Here is a 15,596-nt window from a genome sequence, read left to right as displayed (position 1 = left end):
CTACGGAAGATTTATGTATCAGATTTATTAATCAAATCACATTTCTTGCAGAAACTATAAATACATAAATACAAATTAGCACATTGTCTAAAACAGTTCATAGGATACTGTAATTTAAGAGCAAATTTTGGCTTCAAACTACCCACACAGAAAAAATCCAGTTTCATTGTTATGCAGTTAGTTGGCAAAGCAAATACTGACTGTGACAAGCTTAACCTGAATACACTTAGAAATAAGTAAGAACTCCATATTTAAAATATATTATTTTGCTGCACTTTGTCATAAGGATAAGAGATTTACCATAGACTTCTCATAAAAGGGAGAGCTTTCTAGGAGGCCATCAGTAAGGTCTTTGCCATTTCCCTTTTTAGGTTCACAGTGCAGGCTATTAATGCAGTTATTTTTCCCCAGCCCTCAGGTAGCTCTAAGAAGCAAACCACCATTTCACCCTCAAGATATCAATTTCATTTGATACTTTCAAAATAAGACTTTTATTACATGAACTTTTTCATGAAGTACTTTTACTAGCTGTTGACTTCATAAAGACTTCTGGGATTTTCTGTTTTCTTTTTATTTTCTCTTTTCTTTCTTTTCTTTTCTTTTCTTTTCTTTTCTTTTCTTTTCTTTTCTTTTCTTTTCTTTTCTTTTCTTTTCTTTTCTTTTCTTTTCTTTTTTTTTTCTTTTCTTTTCTTTTCTTTTCTTTTCTTTTCTTTTCTTTTCTTTTCTTTTCTCATACACTGAACTTGGGTGTTACCACATGAGCTAATTCCTTCTGCATTCATGAATGGACATGGTTGCTTTTCCCTGAGTTATGCTGAAGTAACTTTCTTAGACTAACTACACCGACTTAATCTTGTGGAGATGCAACCTGTATCAGCTGAACAGTGCTTTGCTTTCATTGTAATAGCTGATATCAATTCCAAGACACAGTATTTTCACAAGGCTGAAAGACAATGCTTCTCTGGCTGCTGCCAGCATATGCAAGCTGTGTGCACACAAACACTTCTACATTCTGTTAGGATGGGCTCTTGAGAAGAGCTGGTGATCAAGCAGCCCATTTTTCACTCTTCCCCTCTCCTCACAATCCTGAGAAGTTTCTCTGCTTTTTATTCAGCAGTGTCTTTTCCAGGAGAGAATAAGTCACCCAAGAACTGGATGACACTTCACAGAGGCCCCAAAATATCATCACGGAACAAAGCAAGGTCTCTCTCCTTCCCACTCTTCGACAGCACTGTGTTTTTAAAAAGCACATTCGGGGAAGTTTACATTCTGTTAGATATTGAATTTCCTTTCTTTGCTTAGTATCAAGGCCTGCTGTGTCCCAGAGATTCTACCATCTCTGCATTAAGAACATTCCCTTCCCTTTTGCAATGAGCATCTTTGGTTTACTGTGCTCTGGACAGGTGATCTAGCAGGACAAACCATTCACATCATAAGTATTCACAGTATTGCCAACCATTAAAATCCACCATTAAAAGGAAAATCTGTGGCCTCAATGCAGGCAAAATGTCTGTCATCACCTGAATTTAATTACCTCAGTGCTTCAGAAAAAGGTCCAAATTTTCAGGTTATTTATTTACCCCAATTAACTTATGGACAAATTCCCCCAGGTTGTCACAGTCACCTTTGACAAACTCTGTGACTTGGAGAATCCATGAATCTGCACATTTTTGCTCCAACAGTCACACAGCACAGATACAAACATACTAATGTTAACACCTTTATACACAATTTTGCTCTTGTCCACTGAGGAAGAACTCCAACACTTATCTGAGCAGCTGACTGCACTTACAGTAAAGTTCACATGAATTCTGTAAAAGCAAGCAAAAGTAGCTTCAAAGAACAGCACTCCATATGTACCAGTTATAGGCTGGACTACCAGGAAAGAGGAAAAATATTACCATAAATTCTGGATCAAATGAGATTAAGCCCAGAACATGTGTATAAGATACATGCTTTGAAAATCTGGTAAGGCTATTATTGCCATAAAGCCTCAAGTACAGATACACGGTCACGGTAATATCATTCTTAACTTGGATGAGCTTTTTCTGCAGGGGATGCTGCTGATTTGAAATAGTGGGTACTCCAGCACCTGTGATACCCTAAATAGCAGTGAGAGTCCACAGAGAAAGTAAGGAATTCTTTGCCTAGTCTTCATACCTCATACCTACTTCTGAAGTATACTACTACTAAAAGAAGTACAAGTACACAAGATTTAGTTCAATAACTCTGATGTAGTAATAGCAAGGATTTCATCTTCGCTTTGTGCCCCCAAAGCCTGGAGAAAAAAAAAAAAAAAAAGTCAGCTCCACCATGACCTTTCCACTGAACTCTCTAGCTCTAAAAAGGCTGAAAGTGGCATGAGACAAACACATTCACATGAAGCAGAACAGCAAGCAACAGTGGGCTGACTGGCCTGGAAACTACTCTGTTCTTGCAGATCCGACAACCTGCATTCTACAGAGAACATGTCTGTGCATGTTTGCTAGAGGAGGAAGATACGCATAGTGCACATCAGAAGGGAAAGCCTTAAAATAATGCACCTTGCCAGTGAAGACAAGCCCGATGCTGATGGTGCCCACCACAGGCCTATGGGGAATTTCATGTCCCACAGTGCTACCCTACTTCCATAGGGAATGGAAGAAACAGATATCGTTACACGCCACCTACACCAACTGGTAAAATAAAACAAGGATGCTAACATCTAAACTAACATCTGCATGTTTTTGATAGGACAGAGTCTAATGAGCTTCAGGAAATTAAAAGGTGTTTTGCCTTACCAGAAGCAGTTCTTGTTCCTGAACTGCTTCCTTCTGTGGAATTCCTTGAGTGCCCATGCATAGGAGGTACAGCTGTGTGATCTGTCCACATACTGTGATAGGGGGAACGCGGCTGTGCTCTGGCATGAAACAGAGAAGAAGGAAGGATTCATTAGTGGCCTTTGGGAAAATTAAGAAGATACCATTCCAAACAAGACAACTGCACCTCCAAAGAAAAACTGTAAGCAGTTACTTCAAAGCTGGAAATATTCCTATTTAATGTATTTATCACATTGAGAGCAAGGACATCCAGTGCTGTGATATCATCTGCAGACTTTGAAAAGGAAATTAGGCATTATTCTTCAGAATAAGGAATTCTAACAATTGAAAATGAGTAAATTTTTCTCTCTGAAATTTTACCTTAGATTCTGTCAGAGAAGAAAGAAGTTTGAAATCTGAAGTTTAAATGCATTCTGGCATCACCTACATACAAGCCATATTTGGTAAGAGAAAACATCCTTCTGTTAACTGTTTTGAAAAGGTCATATCATTAACACTAACATGTCATGGTCTTTGACTCACTCACTTAAAATTACTTGCTTCCATGGATATGGAATTTCCTGCTGTTGAAATTCACAAACAGATCTCACACTTTCTGGCACCAGCATTTTAAAGCACATAATTTCAAAAGCCTAAAAAACCAAATTAAATAATAGTGGACCAAAGACTGTTTTAAACAAAAAGAAGCCCAAGTTAGGAAGCTTGCTTATGTATTTGGACTTACCCAGAACTCTAATCTTGAACAATAATTTGTGGCTACTGAAATGGGGGTGTGTATAGAAAAATTTTTAGCAGAATTCATACAAGGTTTGTGTTATTAAAAATAACTCACAACTTTCCAACACAGATGCTTAGCCCACTCATGTCCATATACCTTATTCTTTAATCTGTTACATTTCTTCAGGAATAGACTTGATACAAAGGCAAGTTATTTGATAAATAGAGAAAACTGCTTAGGCTCTGAAGATTCCCTGCAAGAATCTCATATTTTCTCTACTGAAGCCTAAAATGTTAGAAAGTACTCTCTTTAAACTATTAATCTAAAAATGATGCATTCTCAATGTCTAAAAGCCTATACCAAATATGTCCATCCAGACTTATTTTAGGAAAGATGATTCCGATACAAGAAATCTGTATACTGATTATTATATGCTTAATATGACTATGTGTGTTTTAAGGCATTCTGCAGATCAATTGTTTAAATGCTCAATTTAAATTTGCAGGTCATCATGTCAGGTCAGAGAATGCAGAATGAAGTACCTCAGTCTTTCCAATTCTGCCTCAGAAACATGTTTGAAATGTCTCTGGTCATGGAGCTACAAACAGCTGATCAAAATTCTTCCAATGGTAGGATGTTATAACTTGAATGACACAGGCCTGAAATCTTAGAAACACTGTCAATATAGTATATGGCACACTCACTGAAAGCTTAAATGCTTAAAATCTGATAGTATGCATATTTTACCTGTGACTGCCTGCCAAGTAGCCAAGCAAGCCTCCTGCTCCTAATCCAGTCCAAAATCCTGGTCCTGAACTGGTTCCATGATGGGAATGAGTTCCAATGTTGTCATCTTAAACAAAATGAAAATAAGAAGCATAAGTTAGTAACAGACTAATTCTTAGGCCAGCTGTTGAAACAAAATTCTCTCCTGTTAAAGATAATGGAAAATTAGACAACAAACTGCTCCTGATTTCAGCAGATTTTTGATCAAGCTTGAAAGGCCTCACATTTCAGAAAGCAGGAAACCCCACCTAAACAAACACTACTATAAAGAGTTTTATGTTAAAAATCTACTTCCAATTCATTTCACAACCCTGATGTTTGCAAAACATGCAAAGAGTCCCTGCCTGCTGATCTATAAACAGATAAATTAGATTAAAAATAGAAAAGGAAACGAAGAAAGAATGATCTGCTGAAGGTCACTGAGCAGGCCAGAAGCAAATGCAGGAACACAAACCAAGTAGGTAACACTGCATAGGAATCAAACCATAAAGACACAGAGCTCCTAATCTCACCGAGCACAGCTGCACAGTTTGAGTCACAGTGGCTCAGTGTAATGCTAACATTACTGGTATTGTTCCTGGTAATCCTAGTCTGGCATTTGTTATCAAAAGCCAAGCTAACTGCAGTCACATTGCAAAGTTTTCATTATGTATGAGTCACCAAGCCTGACAAATACCTTGATGAAACTGCAAGCATTTCAAGTAGGTTGTGGGGGAAGGAGAGTCACAAATTTTTTGACATGTGACCTGCATAACATGAGGTTCTGAGTCAGAATGAATGTCTTCCATTTAGAAAGAAAAAGAGAAAATACAAACCCAAAGCAGAATAAATTCCTACAAGAATAAGCTCAACCACAGGCTTAACACATAACAAAGTATAAAAAGGACTGAAGATAACATTAGGGTCTCCCTGAAACATGCCCACCTGAACAAGTGGATCAGAAATGCCAAAGGTAAAAATTAGAGGGTCTGGTTTGTCTTCAAACTGATATGGATTGTTTGAAGTCACAGAAGATAAAACAAAAACAAAATAATCAGTTTCAATCTAGACTGCACTTGATGTTGAATTTCATTTTGAATGTGTGGGGAGAAATATAATCTCTTATTGGGATGATAAACTATTGAATTATGCTGATTTGGAACAACAATAAAAAAATTACTTAATTTGCTGCAAAAACAATGTTAACATTGTTCATTAACATTTGTTCAAAAGCACCACAACTGAACACTGACTCAGAAAACAGAATCGTTTTTGTTGAAATATCTAGAGTAAACATTAAGAATCATGTCAAACAACTAAATGAGAGAAAGCAGAATTTAATTAAGATACTCTAGCTAAACAAGTTTCACAGGACACAATCTGCATATTAAGGGATTCAAAATGAGGCAAATTAAATATTAACAGCAATATTTGAATAACATTGCTTTTCATTATTGTTCAGTTTCCAAAGACTAACACATTCCTGGAAAACATGGACATACACACTCAGAGATGTGCTCTTGCTCTGCTCCCACAATGTAAGGCAGACACTAAATGTGTGAAGTACCCTAATATTTAGTACTTTTAATGTCTTCACACTTCAGTTTTCTTCCTTACTTTGCCTGAAATCTAAAGACAAATCATTGACATGCCTTATTAAACACCTCACAAGTTAAGCATTATATGGCTCCCAATGTGTATTTTAAGTGTCTCAGTTTCCAGCAATCCTCAAGAAAACATTCTCAAGACCCTGACCTTGCTAGATTTGAGACTCTTGCAAAGAAAATGCAGTAGGGCAAATAATTGACAAGAACTGTACAGAATAAAAAATTAGAATAGACTTTCATTGTTTTGCCTGTGCCCAATGTGACAAAGCTGTGTGTTAGGGTCAGGGCTCTTGCTGACCACCAAAGTACAGCCAGTGCCACGCCCACATATGGCCACTGATGCCCACACAGCACAGACAGACAGTCTGACCTAAGTACATGCAAACCTATTTGCAAAGCCAACAAAAGTAGATTATCTTTAATTTTCTGGTGCGGGTAAGAGCTGAAAGTTTCTACTGTGTACACCCTGCATAAGGGTATCCAACAGAAATACACTGCACCCTCTGCTGGCCAAGCTGTTTGAACAAAACTCGGAGAAAGCATTAATAAGCATTATTAAAATAAAAACTTTCAACTAAGTAAACCTAATCCTTGCTATGTATTTTCTCACCAAAACCCCTTCTCTATTAAAAAAAATACTAAAATTATGTAACTTGTGGGAATGTAATTTAAGTTCCAATTCCAATGCTGTGAGCAGCTTGCAAGTTTACATGCAGGGTTAAATGAGTTAATCAGACACCATATGAGTGATGTTTATTTCCCTGAGACAGTATGAGGCCTAAGGAAGACCATTTATTTATGTGACAGAAGTCACTAGTTTTCTGGGAAAACTGCCTCTTTTCCCTTGTCACTGCTTTTGTAATTTTCAACTTCAAATGAAAGGTCCCCCATGAGATTCAGATGCTGTACCCTATAATGACACTTCACAGACACTGTTCTCTGCTCTGGGAACCAAATCTTTCAGCTGCTGGGACTACACGGAAGCCCTGTTAAACAGAGGATTGGTACATGATACTCCATCAACTGCTTTGTGAATGAAATCAGGGCTGAAAGGCTGTTCTGTAAAGTTTCAGACTGCTCCTTTGGCATGGGTTTGTTTGCGGCTGCCTAAGAACATTCTCTTTTCCAGATTACCTATGACAATTACTCTCCCCATCACAATCCTGCTATTTCACAGGTGATGAAAAGAATGATTGCAAAGCAAGCAGGGAGGTAGCTTTTCAAAGGTTCAAAGGGCAGCCTGCCCTGAAAGCCTGTGGAAAACCAAGCCTTATTTCCTATTTGGAACAAAGAGCAGAATACAAAGCTGGCTGTAGTCTCCACAGTCAATTCGGTAATTGCATGCAAATTCTGTGGTTTTAACTCTATCCCACCTTCTCTAACCACAGATGAAACAGGACAATCCTGCTTGCTCTTTTGAATAAAGAGTAAGTTGCTGAGGCCTACCTGTGAAGGTGGATTTAAAACCAGGAGGAGGAGGTGCCTGCTGACTCTGCCAGAAGGGCTGAGAGAAGCCATCACTATGCCCAGAATTCTGCTGAGACTGTTGGTTGCTGAGGAATAACTTGTATACTCCAAAAGCAAGAACGAGAAGAACGATAACAACAATTGCTCCAGAACCAGAATCAGAATAATCTTTCCTTAACTGGTAATAGCTAGAGCCAAAGCTTCCAGAATTCTTCACTTTCCTTTCACCTTCTTCAGTAAGCTCTAGGCTGAACAGCAAACTACAGGAGCCTCTTAGTATGTAAGGATCATCTGGGTAATCGTAGCCTTCACAGCTCACTTCCATTTGTCCAAAACGGTAGGTATTTTCCAAGTCTGCTCTGCACTGCCACTGAAAAAATAAACACAATACAAAGTAAAACATACTGCCCCAAAAAGGAAAACAGCTATCTGCTTCTCCACATACCCTTTATCATTTACAAGCCATAGGTAAGAAATTTCTGTGAGCTCCTATTTTGAAAAGGAGTAGGAATTTGATGTTTAAATGAACTTTAAATCCTAAAACTTAAAAAAGATCTTATCTTTCAGAACACTGAAGAATTATAACTCTGGGAGATTTTGTTTTGTTCTTGATACATAACAATACTTCTAAAAATGTGGTGAACTCTGTACGACAGCTATTTAATAAAGGCCTGTCCTGTTCAAACTTGACAGCACCCACAAAAACATAAAACATGAGAATGAAATCCAGTTGCACCACTGTGTCCATTTGTGCAGAAATCAAAAGAAATTTGGACAGACATCATTAGGCATCTATATGCAACACTTAACAATTACATTGGTGATTCTCTGGCTGAACATAGGTTGCTTGTCAGGCTCACAACCCCCTGAGGTACACAAACATAGGGATCTCTAATGGTACGTGACATGTATTTTGGAGAGAAAATAAGAAAGTAGTTGTTTCTAAATTAGTCATTCAGTACAGCAGTACCAACTGCCAATTAATATTTGACTGTTCTTTCACAATACTGTGTCAGTTTTAGCAATTACTTTCAGCCTTGGTTCCTGGTTATCTATTGAGAAGGGCCTCAGTAACAGCTATAAGTCAAGACTATTTACTGACCAGCACTCACAATCCTAAGGAGGAAGTGAAAGTCAGGCAAGTCTGAAATCAAGTTTTTAAAAGCTTTAAAAAGAGCTGAAGTAAAGAAAATTTTTAGAAGCCCTTTCCATGATAATAAAAAATGGAAATTCACACAGCAATAATAATTCAAAAGCATCCTCTGGGGTTTGCATGTGTTCGATTTTATAAACTCAAGCACCATTTTGTTTAAAATCAGCAAAGACTTGTTATGCCATGCTTTTACATTAGCTTCTTCAAAGATATTTTAAACACATACCTACAGCAGTTGTGGAAAATCCAACCCTAAAAGTATCTAGATTAAGTTTTAACTGTAAGAGTTCATCTAACAAAAACTACCTAAACCGACAACCTCAAACACTACTCCTTGCTCCTTCAGAACTAACCAACTTGGGACAAAGTGATTTCATAAACAGTTTAACAAGTTTTAAACAGTTACCTGTACATCATAGCCATCCCATCCTTTGTTGTAACACTGAATAACCTCAGGGACGCGAGAACACCCCGCAGAGCCTCCTGTGCACTGCAGCTGAGGGACCGCAGCTGTCCGCCTGGATGTTGTGTACTGCCCTCTGTGGAGAGTGAGCGCCTGAACATCCCGCAGCAGAACCTTCCCTGAAACAGACAGCACGAAGAATCAGAGAATCCATTAGGCTGGGAAAGACCTCTGTGATCACCGAGTTCAACCTCGATAAAAGAACCCTACCATGTCAACCAGACCATGGCACTGAGTGCGACTCCCAGTTTTTCCCTAAACACCTCCAGGGACGGTGACTCCACCACCATCCCGGGCAGCTCATTCCAATATTTGATCACTTTTCCTGTGAAAAAACCTTTCCTTCTGCTTGTCAGCGCTTGTGCAGGTGCACTCCTCTTGGCTACAAGGGCCTCCTCTCAGGAGAAAGCTGGCGATATAGAGACCGAAGCAGTAAGCCTGCACCTTTACGAGACGCAGCTCTAGGATGCATCAGACGCCCAGAGGAAAACACGGCAGTTTCCCATTTCCCTCCAAGGCGGCTCTGGGATACTCCTCGCAGGCCGACAGCCACCACTGAGGGCAGTGCGGGATCACTGCTGCGACACAAGCCAGTTAGAGGGAGCCCAAACCGAAATGCTTTCCTAGCGCCGACCCCGGCACAAGCCCTTCTTCCCCCTGCGCTAAACCGGCAGGACTGCGCAGTGCCGGGCCGCGAGGAACCGCCAACGCGCCGGGAGAGGAGGCGGGGGCGGCTGAGGCCGCGCTGAGCCCCCCCTATCCCCACGGGTCTCACCCGGTCGGTCCCAGCCCAGCGCGAGTCCCGCGGCGGCGGAGAGCAGGAGGAGCAGGTGTACAGTCAGCCCTGCCATGGCAGCGCCGAGAACTGTCACCCTCGGCCTAGGGGGCGGGGCCCGAGCCGGAACGCGCGGGGCCCGAGGAGAAGCCCCGCCCCCAACGTGCCGTGGGGCCAATGGATGGCGAGGGCGCGCGCTTCCCGCTCTCTGCGAGGAAGCGAGGCTGCGGCCGGGGAGCCTACGCGCACATCACGTATGAGCGTCACGGGGCCGACCCAGCAGGGCGGCGCATGGGCCTCCCCCTTGCCGGAAGTGGCTTCCGCTTCCGCGCGGCAATTCCGGTTTCCGACGCGCACCTCTCCGGTGCCGCGCGGTTGGCGGGCAGGCGGCACCATGGCGGGAATCAAAGGTGCGCGCGGGGCAGGGTAGGGCGGCCGGTTAACGGCGGGCGCGCGCGGCTGACGCGGGGAGGGCCGGGCTGGGGCCTCGAGTGCCCCCGCTCTGCCTGGGCTGCGCTGAGACCCGCGTTTGCTTGCGGGCGGCGGTCGGTGTTTTTTTTTTTTGCACGATGCGTGGTACCTTTCATATTGCTTTGATTTGTTCTCATTGTAGCGCTGATCAGCCTGTCCTTTGGTGGAGCGGTCGGACTGATGTTCTTGATGCTCGGATGTGCCCTGCCCCAATACAAGTATCGTGCACTATCTTTCCATTTCTCTATTTCTGTTATGTGTGTTTGTAATTTCAGAGGAGTCCGGCTTCCGTAATGGTAGATTGCGAAGTCCTTTCTGTGTAGGAGAGGCCTCCGTTTTTTGGGGTGGAATTATTAGGGTGTTTTGAGTTTTTTTTCTAGTTGATTGGGCTTTTTTGACTTCTGCTTCAAAAGATTGGGGTAAGGAAAAAAAAAAAAAAAAAAAAAAAAGATCATCCAGGAATTAATTATTCCTAAAAAGAAATTGCACCAAAAGTTAAAATACCAGGCCTGGCTGCAAACTATAAAAAGGATGCATTGCCCTGACTCTCTCAACTGGTGTCCTGTTGTGACTGACCTTCAGATAGCAGTGTCTCCCGAGGTGGGCAGCAAGTGTGTGTTACCCAGGGCAGCATTTGCATTTTCAGTGGCTGTATAGGGACAGCTGGGCTGTCGATGATAGTCAAGTGGATTCTTGGCTGTGTCCCACACTTGTAGTGTAGCATCTCACTAATTGCAGTTGCTATCTGTACTTTCCTGACATCGATTTATGTCTCTTGGTTTTCAGGAGATACGAAGTATCTCAGGTGTTTGGCTAGTATGGGGTGTTCAGCTAGTAAGGCCTATGGCTTTGACCCTTTGCAAGTAAATGCTGACTTTACAGATAATATTTTAAATTTGCCTATTCATTGTTGAATAAATACCAAATATCCTGTTGATAGACCTGATACTGGTTGTGAATTGCAATTTCTATGTATATGACTAGAATGCTTAGGCCAGCCTTCTTTTTTTATAAACCCAGTGCTAGTGACACCCTTGTGAAGGAGACCCTTATGCAGTTGCCCTTCAAACAATGCAGTAAAGTTTTATTGAAATATGTGCACCTGCATTTGTGTGCCTGAGAAATCTAGTCTGGGATGCTGCCAGGGTATCTTTTAAGTACAGCTGACAGGATAAACTTGGAGTTGAACTCACCTTATGAGGTGGCATTAGATTTAGGCTTACCTAGTGAAATCTTGCTTTATGAATCCTGTTAGTGAGCTTTCCTGCCATGGAAGTCAGCTGAAGCCACTCATGCACATGGTCTGGATTAATGTCAGCTCATTCCAAGGTAAAGGATTTGCTTTCTCTGGGCTTGTCTGTCTTTCCTAAATGGGGGTGTTGAATGGCAAAAATGCCTTGCATTGATTTTAGGAGGAGCAGGAAATAAGTCCAGTTAACTAAAACTTTTCTTCTCCTTTCTTTTTCAGCCAATACTGGCCACTGTTTGTTCTGTTTTTTTACATCCTTTCTCCTATCCCGTACTGCATAGCAAGAAGATTGGTAGATGACACGGATGCTACAAGTAATGCCTGCAAGGAGCTGGCAATATTCCTTACAACAGGCATTGTGGTCTCAGCATTTGGGCTGCCCATAGTGTTTGCAAGAGCAGAACTGGTTAGTAATATTTCAACTTGTCCATTTTTCCTAGAAAATGTTGGGTTTTGTGCTTGTTTGTTTATTGAAGATAAAGCTTTCGTGCACTGAGTAAGGCTTATAGTTGCATACTTTTGGAACTAGAATAAGATTTTTTTTTTTTTTTTGCAAGAAAAATCAATACAGAAACGGGAGCATGGCAGAACATTGTGAGTGCCAGTGGCTTCATGTGGTCATGGAATAAAGCTTAACAATGCAATGCAGAGAAAATGAGACAGAAAATTTAACAGGGATGTAACGAAATACAGAAGTGTAAAGAATACTTTGAAGACCATTTGTGGAATAGTTGGGCTAAAGCATGAATAAAAAACAAACAAAAGAAAGCATTTTTGTACTCGTAAACTATATTGTAAATTATATTGGTGTCATTTTCTTAAACTTCCAAGTTCTCATTACATATTTCCCAGTGTATAGCTTTTCACTAAAATACTTCAAAAGTTCACTTTGTGGGAATGACAGAAAGCACTAGTCAAAACCATGGACTACACTTTCATAAATGTCTTTAGGCAAGAACAGTTCAGATGGGCAGTTTGAATGCCTCACACCCTTTGAGTAATCCACTTACTCTTCTGTGAAAACCTCCTTTTTGTTACTGGGATACTTTCTGGCATTTTGCAGACCTTAAATATCTGTTTTAAAAAGTCTTACAGCATAGCTGGGCTGCAGATGTGTTTGATGCTGTTATCAAGGCTTACTTTACATACCAAACCAGTTATGCCTGCTAGCCAATGCTTTGAGTACAGCTAGAAGAAACTTGCAATGCTGCTTGGCTGGCTGTGAATTTGTCAAGTAATTTTGTGTAAACAACCTAGCCTGCTTGGTATAACCATAGATGAGATAACACCTCATGGACATGTTACTGAACTTTGTTGAGAATGGGACAATAAGATGTTCCCTTTTGTCTTGTTCAGCTCCAAATGCATCTAACTGAATTTCCCCTGTTCACAGATTTACTGGGGCGCATGTGCACTCGTTCTTACTGGGAATACAGTCATCTTTGCCACGATCCTAGGATTTTTCTTGGTCTTTGGCAGCAATGATGACTTCAGCTGGCAGCAGTGGTGAAGGAAGAGAACTATCCACAGGCATCCTGTCATGCAGTGGCCATCCATACAAATGAGAGAATGGGCAATAAAGAGAAGTAGCGTAGCAAGCCTCTCGAGTATTCTAGATGCTCCTTTTGATGTTGTTCGTTCTGAGTGTACTACTGTTGCTGACAGGGTTTCTATGTTTTTATGAAGTGGAGAGATTATTGATTTAATTTTTACTTATGGTATGTTTTTAGGTGCTCTCTTGGTTTAAAATTGTCATCCTCCTGTCCAATAATGTTTTATGTGAAGCTTTAAACCAGGAACAACATTTAAACATAATTTCAAAGATTTAAAGTTGGGGGGTTTTTGGTGGGGTTTTTCTTTATTGGTGGGTTGTTGTTTTGTTTTTTTTGGTTTTTTGTTTTGTTTTTTTCTTTTTTAAGTTAAGCATTAATAGTATGTTTCTTTTTTTTTTTTCTTTTTTTAAATAACAGGATTAAATTATATACAAGCTGAATGGAGGTAAGAGATTGTCCACCACTGTTGCCAATTACCATATCAATAGATTTTTGCTGTATTTTAGCAGAAGCAAGTTGGGTTGGAGAGTACCTGTTGCAGATTTTCTTCTGCCCATACCTCAGACTGGGTGGTGAATGCTGATAGCCTTCCTTTCAGGAGAAGGCTGGGGAGCAGGTGGAGTTATTTGGGAGAAAAGTCCTAAATTTTAACACCACTAGCTCTTTTACCTTCTTTGTTACCAATTCTGTGGATGTGACATTCAAATACTCTGTAAATGTATTGATGCTGACATACAAAACTGAAGTGTATTGTAGGGGAAGAGAAAATGATGTTTAAATTCCATTTTTTTGAAAAAGTATCTTTTGAACTCTTTCTATTTATAAGTATTGTATGGTTTTGAACTTTTATGTTAACTTTTTACCACAAAGATGGTAAAATGTTCATTTATGGAACTACTGGTCTTTTTAATTTGAAGCATATAAAAAGCTATTTCCTCCTCCCCTTTTAAATTTATTTTATACATAGCATATATATATAAAAATATATAATGAAACAGCTTTTAAAATGTAGATTAAAACTTTGTGTCAAACTTTCCTGAGTTTCCTCCCCCACCCCTTTTTTTTTTTCCTTTTTTCCCCCCTTCAAAGCAGCTGAGGCATAACTTTTTTGGAAGTCACTGGCTGAACTGATTTCATTGACTGTTTTTAAGTTCTTATGCATTATTGGTTAATAAGATTTACTGCTCTGTCTGTAACTGTAGCTTGTGTTCTGTAAGATTGCACATGTAGCTTCAAGTATTTAAGACAAGTTTTCTGCATACCTCTCAATTGTCCAGATTTTTTATTTGAAGAAATCTGTCATTGGACATTCCATCACAACACATTTAGTGAGTACCACTTAAGCAGGTTTGCCCGTACCACGTGCAGTGATAACCTTGACCAAACTTAACTTCTAAACATTTTTCAGTTCTTTAAAAATAAATCTATGAAACTTAGCCATGTGTAATTGAAAGCTGACAATTGCTTAGGTTTTGCTCAACAGTATGAAAAGGTACAGAACTCAAGGTCTTGGCTGTAGTATTTGTGCATGGATGCAAAGTATAAAGTTTGCATATATATATATATATATATATATATATGTATGTGTTTGTAAACATGTATGAATATATACAAAGTCTGATAGCAATAGGGTGTGCTCAAGGCACTGGTACTGGCAAGTGGGAGCAGCTGGGGTGTAGGTACCTCCACACACTGCTTTCTTAATGTCCTGCATGTGGAACAGAGGAACAAACAGGTGCCAAGGCTCCAGTGCAGAAGCCAGTCCAGAGCAGAGGTATTTAAAGCACAAGCAAGTGCTTCACCAGGCTGCCTGTGATGGTGGCATTTGGAGCTGCATGAGCACTGTAGGATCATGTTTGTTTCCCTTTCTCGGCAAGGTTTCTGCGCCCATGCCCCCAGTACAATGGAAGCTTCAGAAAATCTTCCAAACCAGTGGCTAAAGTTTCAGTCCTCTGCAGTCTTTGTTAAGGAGGAATGCCTAGGACTTGTACAAATATGAGTCTGTTACCTATTACTTTTTCATGGTCAGGAACTGTTTTCCTTCATTCCTGAATACACGTGATGCTACTCTCTGGATCACTGGTCATGGAGCTGACTGTGTATGTATGGTAGTGTATTTTTTGTTTGTTAATTGCATTACAGCACTCCCTCCTTGCTTGCACACCAATACAGGCAGTATTGCTCTGTATTTATGAGCAGGACACTTGAGAGGTATGATCCTTCCACATAATATGCACTGAGATTGTGTTACCATCCTTGTAGAAGGAACAACTTTGAGCGATACAAATTTTAAATAGCAATCTTGAGTTCTGTATGTTTAATCAAAAATACTCTAATAAAAAGAGTATTTTGTTTAAAGTGGTAATTGTTCTTTTTCCTTTCTTTAATGTGGTTTTCACTCCTATGTAAGAGATGACACCAGACTGCTCACTAGTTGCTCAGAGCAAGTATTTGTGGTTTTTACCTGGGACTGCTTTATAAAGAGAGGCACCAGTGTCCAAGTTGCACTGAGCTAACTTTGTTGGTCATATCTCACATTGCAGTTTTTTCTTCAGC

The 15,596-nt window shown here is 40.2% G+C and overlaps 2 protein-coding genes across 2 annotated transcripts; one reads left to right on the top strand and one right to left on the bottom strand.

The window, feature by feature from the left end:
• Positions 1 to 664: 664 nt before the first annotated feature.
• Positions 665 to 9,897, bottom strand: SARAF (store-operated calcium entry associated regulatory factor). The gene is made up of 6 exons (XM_079305488.1): positions 9,768 to 9,897; positions 8,936 to 9,111; positions 7,356 to 7,746; positions 4,285 to 4,390; positions 2,781 to 2,899; positions 665 to 2,278 (listed from the first exon to the last, which is right to left on the bottom strand). Exons 1-6 carry the CDS (start codon positions 9,841 to 9,843, stop codon positions 2,253 to 2,255), a joined length of 894 nt encoding a protein of 297 aa, XP_079161614.1. The 5' UTR covers positions 9,844 to 9,897; the 3' UTR covers positions 665 to 2,252.
• A 51-nt stretch (positions 9,898 to 9,948) lies between these two features.
• Positions 9,949 to 13,085, top strand: LOC306801920 (leptin receptor overlapping transcript-like 1; the record flags this gene model as incomplete). Its single annotated transcript, XM_079305487.1, has 4 exons — positions 9,949 to 10,177; positions 10,381 to 10,456; positions 11,707 to 11,893; positions 12,881 to 13,085. The coding sequence occupies 4 exons, from the start codon at positions 9,949 to 9,951 to the stop codon at positions 12,995 to 12,997; spliced, it is 609 nt and encodes a 202-aa protein (XP_079161613.1). The 3' UTR covers positions 12,998 to 13,085.
• Positions 13,086 to 15,596: the final 2,511 nt, after the last annotated feature.

The sequence above is a fragment of the Erithacus rubecula genome (assembly GCF_903797595.1).
Source record: "Erithacus rubecula genome assembly, chromosome: 5".
NCBI classification, from domain to species: Eukaryota; Metazoa; Chordata; class Aves; order Passeriformes; family Muscicapidae; genus Erithacus; species Erithacus rubecula.
The sequence above is the reverse complement of the archived record's forward strand: the minus strand, read 5'-3'. Positions and strand labels throughout refer to the sequence as shown.